The 20,596-nt window shown below is 40.6% G+C and overlaps 1 protein-coding gene across 1 annotated transcript; it reads left to right on the top strand.

Annotated features, from left to right (window-relative positions):
* Positions 1 to 93: 93 nt before the first annotated feature.
* plag1 (pleiomorphic adenoma gene 1) lies at positions 94 to 12,148 on the top strand. The gene is made up of 3 exons (XM_055022779.1): positions 94 to 207; positions 3,628 to 3,981; positions 4,148 to 12,148. Exons 2-3 carry the CDS (start codon positions 3,734 to 3,736, stop codon positions 5,340 to 5,342), a joined length of 1,443 nt encoding a protein of 480 aa, XP_054878754.1. The 5' UTR covers positions 94 to 207; positions 3,628 to 3,733; the 3' UTR covers positions 5,343 to 12,148.
* The last annotated feature ends 8,448 nt before the right edge of the window (positions 12,149 to 20,596 follow it).

Below are 20,596 nucleotides of genomic sequence, written 5' to 3'. Positions count from 1 at the left end.
ATGAAGCAGGGCGCCGGAGTGGGCGTGGCCATTGTATAGTGCGGTTGCATCGCAGCGCATACACAATGGCTGCCCGAAAGAGGAGAGAGCAAACAATTTTCAGGCCCGCCGCGTCTGGCAAAAAATATGAGAAAAAAATCATAAAAAATTCGGAAAATAGTTGAAAGTCAAGAAAAAGTCCACAGAAAGGATGTGGAAGCTCCTAGGGTAAGTTTGGTGTAAATGAAACAAACGGGCACTCCGCTGATGCCTTCAAATATCGGGGTTATTTAAATGAGGAGAGGTGGGGGTGAGTTGGAGGAAAAAAGTTTCTGTTAATCACTCCTCCGTTACGGAGCAAAGAAAAAAGTAGCGAAGTATTTTCCTCTTGGAAACCCGTGAAGAAGTTCAGTCAGTGCTGATAGGAATGCGTGTCATAGTACGGCTCCACCAACGTTAAAGAAGTGACACAAAGTTGGACTTGACTGCTTTTTTTTCATTTAATGACAACGACTGTGCGCTGGGCTTAGCAAGAAACCTAAACTCACAAATAACATCCATTCTATGTGCTGCGTTCAGATACACTTGTTAATCTCTTACCCACATGCTGGTTACCGTGAGCAGAGGGTCACTACGTTGCTTTAAGCATTTCTTTGTGAAAAATGAAGACAGCCCCAGTAACGACAGGCAACAGTGAGAGGGGATTCATAGTGCATGTAGAAACTGATGTCAGACTGGCATCGCTGCAACCTGGAGGAAAACAAACCATAGGCTTATAGACTTTAAAGGTCTATAAGATGAGGGTTTCTGGAAGATGTAAAGTTTGCAGAGCGGGGCGCCTGTCTGCAGGACGGTTCACACTGCTGCTTCCACATGCTGATGCGGGTCATTGAAAAGATGATGTGCTGTACGCGTCTGTGCTGCTGCTGTATGCCTGCCTGGAACCCTCACGCTAAATGCCTTCACTCGTCTTATTTGCTGGTGTTCATGATGACGGTGAACATTGGTTGTCCTGATTTGAGTTGAAATTTACGCAAGACAACTGGGCCATTAAAAAGAAAAGAATCAGTATACATACACTGTATATATGCGACTTATTACATAAGTTGTAGCCTACTTTGGAGGATTAATTTTATTGTTGAACATCAACTGCACTCTCTGTCAATCCAAAATGTTAATAACCCTTTAAACTTGAGTATTTAAGAAAGTAAAAGCGAGATTTTGGTTTTCTTAGGGCAATATCTATGTACAGGATTAATGCTGCACACTAAAACTCTTAGTGTGCAGCATTATTTTGCAACTGAATTAAAACTGAAAATGTTCCCATCTCACTTGTTTACTGTCATCTGTTAAAGTGAGAATAATAGACATTTCTGACATTAAAACAATCAGTGACTAACATAATCACCCTTCTTTTCAATAACAGTTAAAGGCCTTCCATTTATAGAGTCTGTCAGTTTCTTGATTCAAGGATACAAGAATTTTTCAGTGCCATATCACCTTTGCTTGTTTGTGGTAAAAAATTCTAACTCAGGACCTAGATAAATAAATTTAATGCACAAACAATAAATAAATAATAAAGTAACTTATGTGAAATATAGATATGCATATTAAAAATGTGTGTGTGTGTGTGTGTGCGTGCGTGTGTGTGTGTAAATAATTGGAGGATTAATAATTTATGAGATGAAGTTGAATTAGGTGCAGCTTGAGTTCAGTAGTCTGATGTCTGAAGGGAAGAATCTGTTTCTCAGCTTAGCAGACTTGCCCTGGATGCTCCTCAGCCTCCCGCCTGAGGGGAGCGGCTGGAACAGACTGTGTGCAGGATGGGTGGAGTCCTTCTTGATATGGAGCGGACTCCTCACAGTCCTCTGTCCAGTCTTAACCACGCTCTGCAGAGATGTCTTCTGAGCTGCCGTGCTTCGCGGTGATGCAGGTGTAGAGAACGTTCTCCACCACACAGTAATAGAAGGAATTAGACCAGAGGAAACTTACTTATACTTATGTTACAACTCAGAAGTCTAGAGTATTCCTACTTACTCTTATTTAGCAACCCAGAAACGGTATTAAAACTTGGAATCCAGAAGAAACTAGCTTAGCAACTACTTTTTAGACTCTTCTTCTTCCAAACCAGAAAAGGAACTAGACAAGAGGGTACTTACTTACTTATACTTATCTACCAACTCTGAATAGGAGTATCTACTTTATTTACTTTGTATGAACATTATTATCTTAATCTTCTTTTGCTCTTTCTTTTGGTTTATTTTGTTTGTATTTCCTTTTAATTCCTTACAGCACTTTATATTTTGAATCCGTCTTCAACCTGAACAGGTCCAACTATTTCATCTTTAATGATACCAGCCCATACCAGTACCCTGCCCCCACCTTGCTGGCATCTGATGCAAAGTGGAGCTCTGTGCCCATTACTGATCCAGCCATGGGCCCATCCATCTGGTCTGTCAAGAGTTAGTCTCATCAGTCCATAAAGCTTTGAAAAATCTGTCTTCAGATGTCTTGGCACAGTCTTGACGTTTCTACTTATGTGTATTGTTCAGTGCTGGTCAAGGTAAGGAATTTCAGCCTTACCTTGGCCATATCTCAGGAATATGACAATATTGGTTGGGAATCCCTTTGCCTTAATCACTGCCTTGATGCAGTCAGCTTGTGGCACTGCTTGGGAATTATGGAAGCTCATATTTCCTTGATGTTTGCTGTCAGCTCATCTTTGTTGTAGGATCTGGTGCTCCTCATCTTCCTCTTGAGAATATCCCATAGATTCTCAATGGTGTTTAGGTCCAGCAAGTTGGCAGGCCAGTCAAGCACTTGACATCATACGTGCTATCTGGCTGCTCTGAATGTCTTTTTTTTCTGCAGTGTGGCTTAATATAGCCAAACTCCGTCAAGTGTTTGTTTTTAAATGTCACATCAGACTCGTAGTGTTGGTGCATTTTGACGTGCTTCACCCCCAAGGTAATTATCCATCGCAACACACAAACTTCCCGATTCACTCTGAGCGTTATACTTCCACACGGCATCGTTTAAGATTTTTTGCCGTGTGCTTGCATAATGTGAAGAAAAGATGAGATCACCTGCACACGCAGGCTGCGAAGTGAGATACAGGTGATCAATTTTAATGATCGGTGACTGATCAATTGGCACACCTCAAAACTGTATTACACAGTTTATAAACTCTATAAGACCTGCACTATTTTTACTGCATTTAGCTGATGGAAAATGGCAATTCTGTTGGCAACTGACATTAGATGCCACCAAATGTAAAGTGCTGCAAGCTGAGTCTGGTGGCCTACCAGGTTGCTTAAACACTGAGGGAAACCCTGATTATGTAACAAATAAAACTCTGCAAAACTTTGAGCTCCATTTTTACTAGCTTGTGTTTATCAGTGCTTGTGTTTAACACCATCGTGGTTGCTACGTGACACAACATATGCTGAATAAGGATGGAAATAAAGCTGAAGGTCAGTTCATCCAATTTCACAACCATTCGCTGCCAGACTTCGCGGTCAATGTAGGCCGGGTTCTTTGATGACTCTTGGAGAATGCAGCCCCTTAGATTAGTACCCCCAGTATTCTCTTAAGTGTAACATTTAGCTATTCACATAATGCTGTTCTCTTCTTTTCTTTATGTGCCAGGCACCTTAGTCCACGCTGGGATGACAACCTAAAGCTGGACGTTGGAGTTACATCAGCATTATTCGGGCACCCTGCTCTTCATGTAGCTGGTCTGCTTTAGGGTGCCATGGCCACTGGAACAGAGAACCGCCATGACCATGTCCTGGAGAAAGCCAAGCTTTCACCAACATCAGGGAAACGCAGGAGAGCAGAAGGGAAACCCAAGAAGAATTTTCCTTGTCAGGAGTGTCAGAAGGCATTCAACAGCCTGGAGAAGTTGAGGGTGCACTCATACTCTCACACAGGGGAAAGGCCGTATCGCTGCTCCCATCCGGACTGCACCAAGGCTTTCGTCTCCAAATACAAGCTGCTACGGTACAGCAGGGTGCAGCATGATGATTTTTTTTTCTTTAGGCTTATTGAAATCTAGCATTATGATTTACTAATGAGTAGCTTTTCTTACAGTTCTATGTAACGCATGCTAACTTTGAATATAATTTCAGCCATTCTGAATGCTCATAGATTGTGTCTGTGTTCCAAGGCATATGGCAACTCACTCACCAGAAAAAAGCCACAAGTGTTCATACTGTGAAAAAATGTTTCACCGCAAGGATCACTTAAAAAATCACCTGCACACTCACGATCCACACAAGGAGGCCTTCACCTGTCAGGAGTGCGGGAAGAGCTACAACACCAAGCTGGGCTTTAAGCGTCATCTGGCCCTCCATGCTGCAAACAGTGGAGACCTGACCTGCCAAGTGTGCCTGCAGCAGTTCCCCAGTACTGTGGTTCTCCTCGAACACCTCAAAACACACGCTGGCAAGCCATCTGGAGGGACCAAAGAGAAGAAGCATTGTTGTGAACATTGTGAGCGTCAGTTTTACACCCGCAAAGATGTGCGACGCCACATGGTGGTGCACACTGGACGCAAGGATTTCCTCTGTCAGTTCTGTGCTCAGCGCTTTGGTAGGAAGGATCACCTGACACGCCACATGAAGAAGAGTCACACCAGGGAGCTGCTGAGGGTAAAAACTGAACCAGCTGATTCGCTGGAGGCAGATGTATATGATTTGGCTACTGGAAGCATCAAGGACGAACTTCCAGCAACACTGACAACAAGATCACACCAGGTTAACATGTTCACAAGCTCCGACCTGGACACAGAGACCTTTTCTTCCCCAAGTAATCCCTTTTCTCTAAAGTACCCACTGAGCTCCAACTTTACCTCATACACCATCACCTCACATGAGAGGGAGCAGAATCTAAAGGGAGAACTGGAGACCTATCTAATGGAGCTGCAGAACAGCATGCCATCCTCATCCTCTGCATCCGTAGAGCCTCAAATCCCATCCTCCAAACTCGAGTTGTTACCTCATGTAGGTATGCTGGAGGAAGCAAGCGAGGAGGCATCCCTCTCCAAAATTTCCACACCAGCAACAGGTCCTGCAGCAGACTCTGTAGCCTCATCTTCTTCACTTATGGATTTTTCCCAACTGTTCAACTTCTTGCCACACAATGGGCCTCCATACAATCATGTCGGAAGTGGCGGGGGCAGCATAGGACCAGCCATCACCTTTCCTTCCACTGAAGAATCTGTTCCTCTACTCCAGCTGCCCACCCAGATACCTGTGGGTGAAGAACCTGCAGAGAATCCTCTCCAAGGACTCCCCTCCTCCTTCATATGTAGTCTGAGCACACCCACAACACTACCCAGGTTTCACCAAGCATTTCAGTGATGAAGTCTCTCCTGCCAAATGCAGAGCCCCCATAGCTGAAACAGTCAAACAGGATTCCAGTAATTCTAGATAGTCAGGTTATTTGTTAAAAAGTGAAGAGACAATTACAAAGCAATAGGTGGATGATGACCAGGGCCAGCAGTTACAAACATACACACAACTTTATATGTATCTGGCTTATTAAACCTTAGCAGATCTTCACGTTTATTCCAGATAAATTACCCAGTTCTTTATTTCTGGAACTATTCTCCTAAAGTCTTTTTCTTTCATATTTTCTAAGCTGCTCCAAAGACAGAGATTACTTAAGTAACTATGAGCTTCAATATTCCTCTTTAATAGCATGTTAGAAAGTGTCACTCAGCTTCAGGCTGATTTAATGCTTGTTGCAATAAATCAGCAATAAGCAACTTATTGTGAAATGAATATAGAAATATGGACAGCTCACTTTTAACCAACACTGCCACATCATTGAATAGTTTTTATCTGGGACATTTTCTCTAACTGCAGTAGTTCAGATGTGTAACCCACAGTTTACTTAGAACTTGATAATCATTCCTAACTCTTCATGGCAACATAGACCCCTGCTTTAACTTTGTATGTTGCCACAAAGTAGAGTGCTACTTTAGATTTTAGTGTTGCCATATTTTTAAAGCACAGCTCTGTAGTTTTGCAGGAATTCAAACTAATAATCTTAACCAGGAAAACATCTCCTAATATGTAAACTGTTTTGTTTATGAAATAGGCTGCAGACATGACAGAATGTAGTAAAAGGACACACTTTACTGAAGCAAAATTACCAAACTAGAACTTCTGAGTATCTATTTAACTTCCTGACAATAAGCAAAGTCCACAAAACAATACAATTAAATCTCCTAAAATATTGAGCTAAAAATGATCCAGCAACAAAATTTGTGAGAGTTAGTATTCAATAATTAGCAGTGATAGGCTTCTTTCTTCAATCCCGGTTAATCACCAGACAAGAGGACCAAACTATCTATGGGCAAGGTACTGCATCCCTCATCTGCCTTTGGATATGTAAATGGAAACTGATTTACTTCAAATTATTTTTTGGCCAAATATCAAAACTAACAGCTGTTTCTCATAAATCAAGTTGAAACAATTTAAAAACCTCAACAAAATTAATGGTTTCTCCACATGCAATGCCACTTTTGTTGTAAGTGACCCTTACATTCACAGGGGTAAGAGACCACAACACCCAGAAAGTAGCTAAAATCTGCAAATACTTGCAACTTTTAATAGTTTAAATACTAGATTTACCTTAATATACAGTAATAAATACAATGAAAACTGCAGAACTAACATCCTCTGTCTTCCTTGTTTCTACTCTTTGGGGCACAGCGTCAAGGAAAATGAATGGTGCCGCTTGATTGGCTCCTTTGCAAATGCCAGTATGTCTTGGTATTGACATAGGTATTTCAGATTCACAAGCTGTATTTTCTTTAAAATCTTTTTTAAATATATGCTCTATGACAAGATCTGCAAATAAGCACATTTTTCAAATGGTATTTGGAGTAACATTAACAGAAAAATACATGAATAGGTGAATCCTGCAACTAGGTAGGGATCTACTGTATTATTTACTATAACATATTAGCAAAGAGAATTTTCAATCTGAAGCCTGTATACTTGATTGATAGATTCACCTATTCACAGGTTTGTCTGTGAAACATGTAACTCCAAATGATTTGAAAATATTTTTGGACAGCACATTAAAATTTCTAAAGAAAATACGGCTTGACAAGCAAAAATGTGTAAGTGCCGCTCAACTTCACATGCTATTGGCTGGTGGTTGCAAAACAGCCAATCCAGGAGCTTCATCAGTTTTCCTTGGCAAACTGATGAACTTACCTACCTCTACTCTAAGAGTAGAGGTAGGTAAGACTGGGGACAACAGCTGCTGCGTTAATGCTAAAATGGTTTTGACTGTGTGTATTAAAGTATATTAGGGGATAATTATTGTCTGAATGATTAAAATAGGCAGATGCAGGGGATTTAGGAGGGTTCTTAATTATTTATGGATTTTAGCTATTCACAGTTGGTCACAATCCCTAGCCGTGATGTATGCTGGGGTCCACTGCACATTGATGTTCCAACAAAGATTGCAATTCCATGTATTGTATTGACATATGAAGAACTATATACGCCAATTAAAACTAAAGTTCTGAAGTTGACATTAGTTTGGAGCACTTCCCATTTAACACAGAGGCTTCAGTTCTGTAAATAAGGGCTCCACCAAGAGTTTCTTTAATAGAAGAAAACACTTAAACATGGTTATAGCTGAGATGTTCATCTGCTGTCCTGCAAATGAACATCTCATGTGTGACGTGTGATTCACATGTCACTCAATACCACCTTGTGATTCACCTAAGCCCAAAATGGTACCTTTACCAACACAGATCAGGCACAACTTTATGACCATCTGTCTAGTATTTAAATATCTGACTAAACATCCCATCAGAAATGATTTTGATGCAATTATTATAATATTAATTTATTATTATATAATGATGTTTGAAATATAACTATAATATTCATATGATAAACAATAGTTCTATCTCTTGCCTTCTATTAAAGTAAAAGCTGCTGTCTGTGTAGACTTTGTTCAGGTCTTAAAAATATGAATGTTGTTGTGAGCTTCCAGAAAGTCTAACACAATTCAGAAATGCAACTCCATGCGACGTTCATGCTACAATAAAAATAAAAGTTAATAAAAGTAGGTTTAAATGTAAATATTGTCCTTACATCTAGTGTTGCTGTTTATGTGGAGTTGGGTTCTGCTCAGCTGGGATCCCAGCCTTCTGGGACATGCCTTGGTTCTGTCCTGATTATTTTAGAGTCGAGACAATTGATATGGGAAAAAATGTCTTTAAATACGAAAACCTCTTTAGAAAACTGAACAGAGCATGGAAGGAGATTTTAGTGTTTAGATATGATCTTTAACAAGTCAAAGTAAGACCCAACCTGTTGAGATTAAACATCTGTCAGTAGTTGTTTTGTTTTTTTTTCTCAGATTAGAGTTTACATTTATTTGTATGTAAGTATAAAAAAACACAATATAAAATGTATAGCTTTTCTAATTTGGAATTCAAGTCCCAAGATGAGCCTTTCACAACCAGTCCTAGTTCCAATGTTTAAATTTCTTGAAGTACAACAAATAGTTGCCTTGAATTCAAATTTATCCTCCCAAAACTGCCATTGTCACAGATTTGACAATGGAAATACCATGCATTCTTTACCCAGACAGCAGTTAATTTTTTTGACCCATATAAATATGGAGTAACTGTGGATCAATCAGGAGAGTATTTGTCTTTTGTTTTGAAGGCTGAAGGATACACTCCAACGTCTTCCTGTTTCATGTTGATGTATCCTTGAGCTAGGCACTTAACCAAAAGTTACCTACCAATCTGTGTATTGATATATGAACATCAGTATTTGAGAACAGCTTAAAATTGGTTAAAATTGTAATATAAAAGTACAGTCCATTTAAAGTTTCTCGTGTCATTGATCTCCTTTCAAAGGTTCCTGATCTTGGTAACTGTTTCTTTGTCTGACGTTTTCTATCTGTTCCGCTTTCCCATATTAATTTGTCATTAGAAACTATGTGTTGTTGATATCCATCAGGATATATGTTAGACGCCAGGAGCTGCTGCTTGACTGTCAGGTTACAGGTGAAGAACTCTCTCTTTTCCACTAGCTGTGAAATCATCCACAAGTTCAAAAAATAATCAGACATGATTTGTGTGACAGTGGTGAAAAAGAGTTCTTGTATTGATGCATTAATGACCTTATCTGACAAATATCTGGGGTAGCTGACACTCTCTGTTGGAAATAAAATCATCTGAACAGAGAATGGAGATCAGGGTTTCCTCAATAAACTGTTGTGTGGTTGATCCAGAAAAACACCTGGTTTGAGTGATGTGTGCTTTCTGTTGAAATGCACAGAACTGACATTTTATCAAGTCCATCATAGTGTTCTTTACCTCAAAACTTCAGTATTCAAGTCATGAATTCCAGTTTCTGTTTAACATTAAGTTCCCTTGTATTCCTTCCTGAATAAGGTTTTTGTAGGCCATGTAAAATGTAGAGTTGAATGTTATTGTGTCAAAGCATTTATCAGTGTGTGCTACCTGTATCTTGTGAAGACTTTATGAAAAATGTTTTTGATAATTGCAGCACTTTGTGTTCATGAAATGCCTTTAATCTTCCAGTGCTTTTGGTTTAAATGCATAATACAAATGTATAAATGATATATTTACCTCTTTTAGATATCAGTAAAATGTAAATACATTATAAATGTTTTATTTTTACAGTTTGCCGTTTTGACAGAGTTTTTCTGATAAAAGTGTACTTTTTGCTTTACTTGCACACAGTCTGTATGCAGTTTGCAAAGCATACGTTAGTTGAAGTTACCTATTCATACGCTCTTAAAGTCAAAGCCACATCAATCAAGATTTAATGAACATTTTAACACCTAAATATATCTCGCTCCAGTATGTTTTAATTCAGACAAATAATGCTTAAAAAAAGGTCTATACAGCCTGAGACAAACAATACATTCAATTTTGCATTGTCCTCATTCATCCAACATTAAACTAAGCTGAAATGTAGAAGCAGATTATAGATATTAAGCCCAGTCTTCCATTCAATAACTTTTAAACAATCATCTCCTGTATGACCTTATCAGAGTTTTGTCTTATTATTAGAGAAGTATTTTCACAGAACTATTAAAGTTTAATTGGTGCTCATAAGAGCTCTCATCAGACTGGGATCTGGACAGGGGATCGACTACTTCAACAGTCTCATTTTATCTGTTATTCTGTTGTAGATATGAATTGTCTTTTCGGATGAACTACTTAGGCCAAGCTTCAACTGGAAGACAGATGACTTCAACTATGTCTTGAGAATACATTGTGAATGGTACAGAGCATTGTTGCCTTGCAATAAGAAGATCCTGGCTTTTCCCTGTGCATCCATCAGTTTTCTCAGGGTGTCCATAGTCCAAAAACATGACCGCATTGTTACTTAGTCTATATAAAAGTGCCCTTAGATATGAGTGTGTGTGCATGTTTGCCTGCCCTCTGATGGCCTACTTCCCCACAATGTACTCTGCCTCCCACCCAATGACCGAAGATAAGTAACCTTTCTATTGGGTATAGACGATGGCTGGATGATGCCGAGCTGTTAAGGGTTTACTTAAATGAGCTCAATGTATCCAGATACACTTCTCCATGCTCAAAAGTGTATACGAGGAGTTAATCCAGAACCTTTTAGCCAAATAGCTGTAGTAACATTCAACAGAAATTTCTCAAGCTGGTTCGTTTGGAATCTAAATTTAAAAAGCATGGTAATGTGTAAGATGTAGCTGTTGAATGTTGTGACCTCAAGGTAAACTCTGATCCATGTTGTATGTTATTGCCGTTGTATTGACACAAACGTGTGTGCTACAGAGCAACTAATTGCTGATGTAAATACTGTGATGCAAGCAATGAGGGTGAACTTAATTTTTCACACCCGCCTTCTGCGTTTTGCTTTGGTTTTTGGTAAATAAATCAAATGTGTCAGATAAATTTGTTATTTGTCACTCGAGGTTGTATTTGTTTTAAGACTTGGTTTGAACCAGATGATTTAGATATGGTCTAGCGGCATCCTTCGAATTAAGGAAGGGTATACTTACTTTTTCTGACACAATTTCTGAGATTGTGACAACAGATTAGTTTGGTTTTGATTTTTATAAATGTGTTAATTCTGTCTTAGACATTATAGATGAACCCAAATATTTAACAGTAGAACTTGTATGTTATCTAGAATCCAAGGATTTTAAGTGAGATGGTTGAAGAAAAAATAAAAACAAACATAAGGCCTTGTTGATTTTGTCAAATAGTTAAAACTCTATGTTTCTCTGGTGATGTGGAGACAGAAGGCCACCAGTAAAAGGCAGACTAGTTCATTTGGTGTTAGACAAATTTATAAGTTCCAGCAGTACCAGTAATCTATATTGAATGTGTATGTAAGAAACACTGCAATACTGCAAAAAATATTATGGTATTGGAACAAGCTGCTATAATATGTCTAAAGCTCCGTAAGGTGCTACAGACTTCTTTCTCTAAAATGTATTGTTTGTACATGTATCCAGCTTAGCTGAAAAGCTGCCATGTGTGCCTGCTTCTACTTTATATATATATATATATGTTTGTTGTACTGTGAGTCTTTGTTCCTCTGTTCAGACTTGCTTGTAATTACATGGTCCCAGTATACAGCTGCATACAACACCACCACATGTAAAAATGCTGAAAGAAAGAGAAGAAAGATGGGAACATGCAGATTCTCAAACGTTTTTGCATGTTGTTCAAAGTGATTTGAAGGAATTGAAAGATAAACTTCATCAGACGTGTTGAGTTTCCTGCTTGTTCTGTTTTAGCATTTTCACCCACATTGTCTATAGCAAAGTCAGAGCACAATCTCTGGGAAAAAGTTCCTACACATTTTCCCAAACTACTGTTATATTTTATACATATAGGTAAAATAAATCATACATATAAGTACAAATACATGTGTGTTTATAGATGGTGAAAAATCAATGCTGCAGCCTTTAACATCTGTTTTTTTCCCCTTCTTTGTCTTTTTAAACATTGTCATTATCCAAAGAAAGTTTATTTATTGGTTGGCAAAATAACCAGACTTCATTCAAATACAATGCTGCTATGAAAGAGGAGAGTTGCATTTGTCAACGCTCGTGTTTTTACTCAGTGTAATGAAAGTTCAATAAAGTTAAGGAAAAGAATCAACTTCTGCACTTGTTTGGTTATTTTCATAAAACTTTCACCAACCAGAAGTTCTTTTGTAAGAATATTACGTATTCATGTTCTAACAGATCCAAGCCCCTCAGCTGAAAGAGTTGATGCAAGGCAGAGAAGTGGTTCAGATGAATGGAATAAAAGAAGAGGTTACTGAGACAGATAATCCAGGAAGTGCTGGGTCTCCTTATCTTCCACTGATCACCTGTCAGAATGGGATCATAAATGATAAAAGGGAGTGAACAGGCTTGAAACCCAGATAACTAAGAGTTTAGTGTTTTCTCAAAAGCTGCACAAAGTAGATATTAATTGTGTCACAGTGAGCACTCTCAGTGGCTTCTGAAAAATATCACTCTTATTCCCACAGAATAGAAACCTGCCCTTTTTACCCAGCTCTGTGTGCTATAAGTAAACTAAACTCTGTTGAACTGTCAGTATGAACTCACTGAACCCAAACAGAAAAGATTACATACCTCACAGCACCACAGATATTGCTCAGGTCCAATCAAATCCTTGTACCATTCTTCTGACCGTGTGGAGGCTCTGCCTTCCCAAGAGAGCCCTTCAAAAGCAGAGGAACATGGAGTTTGATTCTATTTGAATCAAAGAGACAAATATGTAGAAATTGACAGCAGAACTATATTTTCTTGTGTTTTACTATAGTCCCTCTGGACTGGTTTTAGCCAGTGTTGTATTAGGTTAGTCCAGTGTCATGCCCCTCCAAGAGATAATACAGTTTTTCATGCTCTCTCTGCCCCATCCTCAATCAAATTGAAATACTATTGTGGATCTGAAGATATTTAATAATTTATCTGTACTGCCCACTGACTCCACCATTAAATTACCCAATTCTCAAAACAGCTGAAATGAGTGGTAGTAGTTCATTTCATTGCTTTAAGTTTCAAAACAATTTCCAAGTTCAGTTTCTTAACTCTATCAGCAACATTTTATCAAGACTGATTAAATTGGAATTAACAGACAGGTGATGTAAATTTTTTGCAGTAAAACTTTTTTAAATTGTAGAAATGTATTTGTCAACTTTTTCAGCCTGTTTTTCAAAAGGTATGTAGTTTAAAAAAAAATTTTTGAAAAATTTGCAACAGTATTGCTTATATTGAAGGCTTATCAGAAGAGATGAAAAGTGCATAGGCTTTGTCTCCATATGTCCTTTGTTCAAACAGTTATATGCATGTATAGACCTGATGGGAATGTCTAATAATCATACTGGACAAGGAAAAAGACAAGTACTGTATGCCAGAGATGAACAGGTTCTGATCCAAAATGTGCAGATTGACCCCAGAATAAAAGCCCAAGACTGTGTGTGGATGCTTGCTGAAGCTGATAAGACAATGTCAGTATTCACAGTGAAACAAGTCCTGTACCAACATGGGCTGAACTCTGCTTAACACCTCATAATGTTAAGGACCTTTTTACGTTTCTCCATAATATACTCTATCTGATTTTCCAAGTGAGTGTCTTATCAGAAACTACTCCCAAAAAATGAAGATAGTCAACCTCTCCACTATAAATACAATTTTCATAAACTCCAATTTTTTTATTTGTGAAAAATATAACTTTTGATTCTCAAATGAAAATTTAAATGCCTATTCTTTCCCCCACTTACCCAATTCATCAATGCCTGTGAAGTTTTAAAATAAAGTGTTCTAAATGTATCCCTCTTTTCCATAATGTTCCATCATCAGCAAAACGTGATTTGCCAAAACTTTAAGAAAGACTGATGATGATTTCAGTTATCAATCATAACTGAATATAATGTTGGGTTTACCATTCTTCCTTGAGGAGTTCCATTTTCTATATTAGGGTGTCGTTTGTGCTTATGGGCCGAACAACAGTTCAGCCTACCCACCCTTTTTGGTGTCCTTAGAGGGGGTACTGCAGAGTGCCCCTCATGGGGACTCCCTCGTTCTGTTGGGGGACTTCAACTCTCACATGCACAATGACAGTGAGACCTGGAAGGGCGTGGTTGGGAGGACCGCTCCCTCCGATCTGAACTCGAGTGGTGTTCTATTGTTGGACTTCTGTGCTCGTCACGGATTGTCCATAACGAACACCATGTTGCGGCCTACAGTGTCTATGTGTGCACTTGGCACCAGGACACTGTAGGCCGCAGTTCAATGATTGATTTTGTAATCGTTTCATCGGATCTGCAGCCGTATGTCTTGGACACTCGGGTGAAGAGAGGCGCAGAGTTTTCCACTGAGTGGTGAGTTGGCTCCGCTGGTGGGGGAGGATGCCAGTCAGACCTGGCAGGCCCAAATGTGTTGCGAGGTGCTGCCGACCTTGACTCAGGACGTTGTGGACCGGTGGTCGGAATCCCCTGTGAGACAGAGCTTTGAAGCAGAGCTTCGAACATGTTGCGGGGGATGTGGGGTACATTGAGACTGAGTGGACCATGTTCCGTACCTCCATTGTCGAGGCAGCTTATCGGAGCTGTGGTCACAAGGTTGTCGGTGCCTTTCATGGCAGCAAGCCTCTAACCCGTTGGTGGACACCTTCGGTGAAGGATGCTGTCAGGCTGAAGAAGGAGTTCTATGGGCCCTTTTTGGCCTGTGGGACTCTGGAAGCAGCTGATGGGTACCGGCAGGCGAAGCAGCATGCAGCTTGGGTGGTTGCTGAGGCAAAACTTTGGGCGTAGGAGGAGTTCAGAGAGGCCATGGAGAAAGACTTCCGCATGGGTTAGAAGCGATTCTGGTCCACCATCCGGCGTTTCAGTAGGGGGAAACAGTGTAGCAGCAACACTGTTTACAGTGGGGCTGGTGTGCTGCTGACTTCGACTCGGGACGTTGTGGGCCGGTGGGCGGAATACTTCGAAGACCTCCTCAATCCCATCGACATGCCTTCCATTGAGGAAGCTGAGCCTGGGGACCAGGTCGCAGAGGTGGTTAAAAAGCTCCTCGGTGGCAGGGCCCCGGGGGGGGGGGGGGGGGGGGGGGGGGTGGATGAGATTCACCCGGAGTTTCTTAAGGCTCTGGATGTTGTAGGGTTGTGTTGGTTAATGCGACTCTGCAGTATCGCATGGACATCGGGGGCAGACTAGGGAGGTGGTCCCCCTGTTTAAAAAGGGGGATTGGAGGGTGTGCTCCAACTATAAAGGGATCACACTCTTAAGCATCCCTGGCAAGGTCTACTCAGGGGTCCTGGAGAGGAGGGTCTGTCGGATAGTCGAACCTCGGATTTTGGAAGATCATGAGCACCCTCAGCAAGGTGCTCATGATCTATGGCCATCCATGGCCATGGTCTTGAAACGGAAAAGGGTAGAGTGCCTTTTGTGGATTGAGGGGGGTGTCCTGCCCCAAGTGGAGGAGTTCAAGTGTCCTGGGATCTTGTTTACAAATGAGGGAAGAAGCGAGCGGGAGATTGGCAGACGGACTGGCGTAACATCTGCCGTGAAGCGGGCATTGTACTGGTACATTGTGGTGAAGAGAGAGCTGAGTCAAAAAGCGAAGCTCTTGAATTATCGGTTGATCTATGTTCCCACCCTCATCTATGGTCATAGATGAGCATGACCCAAAGCTTGGTCATGACCGAAAGAATGAGATTGCAGATGCAAGCAGCCGAAATTGTTTTTATTTCATTGCATAAGCTGTATTAATACGCTCATAAGATTGAAATATTTGTCTTAAAAATACACAAACAGTGATAGAATAAAAGTGCAATAAGACACAAATGTATTTATTTATCATACTGGGAACACTGGCCATAGGCAGGGGTTCAGTCTGCTGGTCAAACTGGGAGAAGTCCAGTGAGCTCTGAGACGTCCTGGCACTCAGGCTAAAGCCAAGGATAAAAGAGAAATTATCCAAAAGTGTAATAAAAACTACTTATCTGATTGTGGAAAAAAACTATATTTTCATCATGTTGGGCTCTGACTGTAGCATCTTTATAGCTAAATACCAACATTGTGAAGCTGAGCTGTGACACAGAAGAACAGCAGCTCAGCTCTGATCCTGACTGACCTTTTCTCACAAAATCCCCTGGTTTTTAACTGAACTTCCCCTTTAATAGCGGTTTCTCATCAGCTCTGTCTCATTAGAAAACAGTATGAAAATGATACCTGCGCTAAGAAAATAACAATCAGTGTTTACTTTGAGCTACGTAGAAAATATTTATTGGTTGTTTAGAAGCTAGTTTCTGGCTGCAAAGTCAAGAAATAAATTTTTTCTGCTCGTAAAAATTATATTATTTTCTTTCCTCCTTACCTGTGAAAGAAAATGCCAATGAATCCAGTTTGTATTGTAAAATGATTGAAACAAGTCCACACAGCACATGACATAGGGAGCTCCGAACGCTCTGCCACATACAAGATGGTAGAGGCGACTACACAGAGGCGCCGTATCCACCTTAATCCTAGGCCCCAAGAGGCTTTGTGTGATTTATGGACACGACATTCGCCACAAACCGGAACCACCATTTGAAAAAAAAAAAAGATTTTTTTTTCAGGCTAAAAAATTTGTGACAATGTTGTCACAAAGCTTAAATGTGACAGTATTGTTTTACCGCAACCTACAGTTAATGCGGGGAGGGATGGCAATTTGAAGAAATGGCTTTTTTCTTCAAGTCTGTCATGTAGCTACTGCATTGACTCAGTTGCTCCGGACGCAGATGCGGGTTTTCTTCCTTTGGCTTTTCTTCCACACAATGAAATGAGCACATAAAGCATTTTGGGTTCTCTGTTCACATTTAGAATGTTTTGCCAATTTTTTGTTTTCATTTTCTCATCTGTCGTGAGGCAATGAAATCTACGTCTTTTGTTTTGCGAGCACGTTCAAGACACACTTGCGGCATCCACAAACTACCGGTAAATGTCTGATTACTAGAGAACAGCCAGAATCAGCACAACAGTTACCTGAGCTCCACAAGGGCATCTTTTGACAATTTCCAGTGTCAAGTTGCTCTCTATAACAGATTAATGTGTGATCTGGTTCAGTTCTGGTCGAGTGGGGAGATTCTTCATATTGCGGTTTGGGGAGCAACAGCTGCAGTCTTTTCTCCGCTGATTTGCAGCGACACTCAGCAACGGAGAACTTTGAGGTTCTGGTTGTGATGGACTAAATGAACCCAGATATTTTATTTTGTCTTATAAATACATTTTGATGGGCCAATCATCAAAATTAGACTCATATCATGAAGTTTACTACTTTTTAAATTCAAACAAAAAATAAAATTTACATCACACTAAGCTACTATTATGTAGTTCTGGTGTTTTATGTCGGCACAAACCTGCAGCTCAGAACTCTGACCAGCTTCTCTGCTTTTCTCTATATTGCTGTCAGTTGTTCGGAGAATCAAGCTGCTAGCAGCGATGCTAACTCACCATCATTCTGTTACAAAATGTAATGATCGTGTTCCTGTTGCTCCCTGTGAGGGTTTTACACAGACCAGCCAGAAAGACTTGAATAAATTTCAAAAAATTTTCTTAATTTATTACAAAAAAAGTCAAAAGAATAGTTTCAAAATGATAAATCGGGCCCAAAATTGAGATCAACATAATAAACTACAATTCAGGTAGTGACACAAAGAACTGACCTCACAAACAAAACATGAAGGGAGCTTAAATAGCTGCTGATCAGATCACTGCTATACACAAAGGGGATAATTAAACACACAAGAACATAAAAAAATACTAAGATACACATTACTAAATCTTTAAATTAAATAAATTAGAACTCAACTAACCTTCAAAAAAAAAGAAAGAAAAAATGAACATTAAAGAAATGGTCAAATTTAAGTAAAGACCAAATGTGCCCTTCCCCTGGGAAGCAGATGGAACGACCGAGTGGGAAAGTTGACAGCCATATAAGGTCATCAGCTGGTGCTCATCTTTTTGATTTCAGCTGCAGGTCCAGAGGAAACTGGTAACTCAAAAAAAAAGAAATTAATTTGTTGCTTTTAGCAAAAAATACAAAGAACTGACAGATAAAGTTAACTAAATAGGTGCACTACAAAAAGTTAACTAAACAATCAGATTAATGAAAACAATTTTAAAGATACAAATCCAAACTATTCACAAACCAATATGCAAAGAAATATTAAGGAAGAATAGAAAACAATTACCATTACTACCTGTGTGTGACAATAGGGTGAGCTGTTGCACTTAATTAAAATCTGCTCTCATCACTCATCTCATTCTCCTTCTGTCACTGCTGACCAGGTGCGGCGTCAGACCGGGTGTGTCTGAGGATTCTAAAGGCTTGTGCTGTGGAATTAGGAGAACCTCTACAGCATGTCTTTAACCTGAGTCTGCAACTGGTGTGATTCCCACACTATGGAAAACATCCTGTATAGTTCCTGCTCCAAAAAAGGGTCACCCAAGTGAGCCAATTGACTATAGGCCAGTTGCTATGACGTCCTACGTCATGAAAACATTGGAGCGACTGGTCTTGAACATCATGCAACCCCAGGTGCAGAGCGTGAGGGACCCTCTTCAGTTCGCCTACCGAGAGAAGGTGGGTGTTGAGGATGCTGTACTCTACCTGCTTCATTGTTCCCTCTCCTATCTGGATGGAGGGAGCTGCTCTGTAAGGATGCTTTTTTGACTTCTCTAGTGCCCTCAATACTATCCAGCCCCACCTACTGCAGGAGAAACTGAACAGCATGGTTGTGGACCCCCATCTGTTGTGATGGCTAACAGACTACTTGACCAACAGACCACAGTTCATCAGGATGACGAGCTGTAGGTCCACCACTCTGACCAGCAACACAGGTGCTCCACAGGGCACGGTTCTTTCACCCTTCCTCTTCGCCCTCTACACCTCTGACTTTAAATACAACTCAGTAAAATGCCACATGCAAAAATTTTTGAATGATACTGCCATTGCGGCATGTATAAAAGAGGGTGGAGAGGGGGAGTACAGGAGCCTGGTGAAGGACTTCGGGGCATGGTGCCACATGAATAAACTCCAACTGAACATCGCTAAAACAAAATCGATGGTTCTTGACTTCCACAGGGTGCCCCCCCTTTCCTCAGTCTATTATCATCTATGATATAGAGGTGGAGGTGATCAGCACATAAATACCTGGGCCAACAACCGGACAATTTTCTAATATAAACAATGTGTACAAGAAAGCAGAGAGTAGAATGTACTTTTAGAGGAGATTGGCCTTCTTCAATGTGTGCTCTAAGCTCCTGTACATGTTTCATAAGTCCATTGTATCTACTGTTATATTCTACGCAATTGTTTGTTGGGGGCAATGCAAAGAAGAGAGACACACAGAGACTGAACCGCCTCATCTGCAGAGGTAGCTCTGTGGTTGGTGTGAGCCTGGAGACGGTGGTGGAACAGAGGACACTGTCTAAACTCAGTTCAGTCCTAGAGGACACCAGCCATCCCCTGCACTGTTTTGTCCAACCAGAGGAGCTCCCTCAGTGAAAGGTTCTTCTCACTGGGTTGTTCAACTGAGAGGATGAAGAACTCCTTTGTCTCTTGGGCCATCAGCTCTTTAATGTTGCTATCTCTGGGCGGGGCAAGAGAGGCAGACGGGGTAACTAGTATTTTAACACACTTAAGCACTTTACACGACCTCTTTTAGTGGTAATGTATTTCTTGTACCTTTTAAGGATGTCTCCAGTTGTACGATCTTAATGCTGTGTGGATGTGAAATAATGTGTGAGCAACAGACAACCTTAATTCCCTTATAGGACTAATAAAGTCGCGGGGGTAGCAACTTAAGAAGGGAAGTTCATACTTCTTTCTCCCCAGCCACTTCTTTCAGCTCATCTGGGGGAATCCCAAGGCGTTCCCAGGCCAGCCTGGAGACATAGTCCCTCCATCATGTCCTGGGTCTTCCAAGAGGCCTCCTCCTGGTGGGACGTGCCCGAAACACCTCACCAGGGAGGCGTCCAAGAGGCATCCTGACCAGATGCTCAAGCCACCCCAACTGGCTCCTCTCGATGTGGAGGAGCAGCGGCTCTACTTTGAGTCCCTCCCGAATTACCAAGCTTCTCACCCTATCTAAGGGAGAGCCCAGCCACCCTACGGAGAAAACCCATTTCGGTTGCTTGTAACTGAGATCTCGTACTTATTCATTTCAGTAATCTAAAATTAATAGAAAAAATGAAAGGAACATACTGTACTCAGACTGCTGCATGTAAAACTCATGAACAGTAAAAATTGTGCTAGTATCAGTATTGGACCAAAGAAATCGAGACAGTTGCCAGCCTTTAATATTGTGAAGCTTTTGATGGGTCAGATAGACTCAAAAAATTGTAACAGCAATGTTTGCAGGGGGCCCAATTTAATTTTGGGGCATGGAGCCCAAGATTCCTGCTGACCATATTTTCTGTCTTTTACTTTGATCATTATTGTTACACTTAGTGTTAATATGTGTGTAATACGGAAGAAATCACGTCCAGTGTTCGGGCCTTTGAGATGCGTCCTGGTCACTGTTGCCCCTTTCTTGTCCCCTAAGAGTAAAAAT

The sequence above is a fragment of the Poeciliopsis prolifica genome, unplaced genomic scaffold, assembly GCF_027474105.1.
Source record: "Poeciliopsis prolifica strain line A6 unplaced genomic scaffold, Auburn_PproV2 SCAFFOLD090, whole genome shotgun sequence".
Classification (NCBI taxonomy): Eukaryota; Metazoa; Chordata; class Actinopteri; order Cyprinodontiformes; family Poeciliidae; genus Poeciliopsis; species Poeciliopsis prolifica.
Note: the sequence above shows the minus strand (reverse complement) of the source record. Positions and strands in the feature narration are given on the sequence as shown.

Excerpts from the sequence above, each read along its gene's own strand:
- plag1 (XM_055022779.1), top strand. The coding sequence starts at position 3,734 with ATGGCCACTGGAACAGAGAACCGCCATGACCATGTCCTGGAGAAAGCC. Across the intron at positions 3,982-4,147 it reads TCCAAATACAAGCTGCTACG|GCATATGGCAACTCACTCAC; the intron begins GTACAGCAGGGT and ends CTGTGTTCCAAG.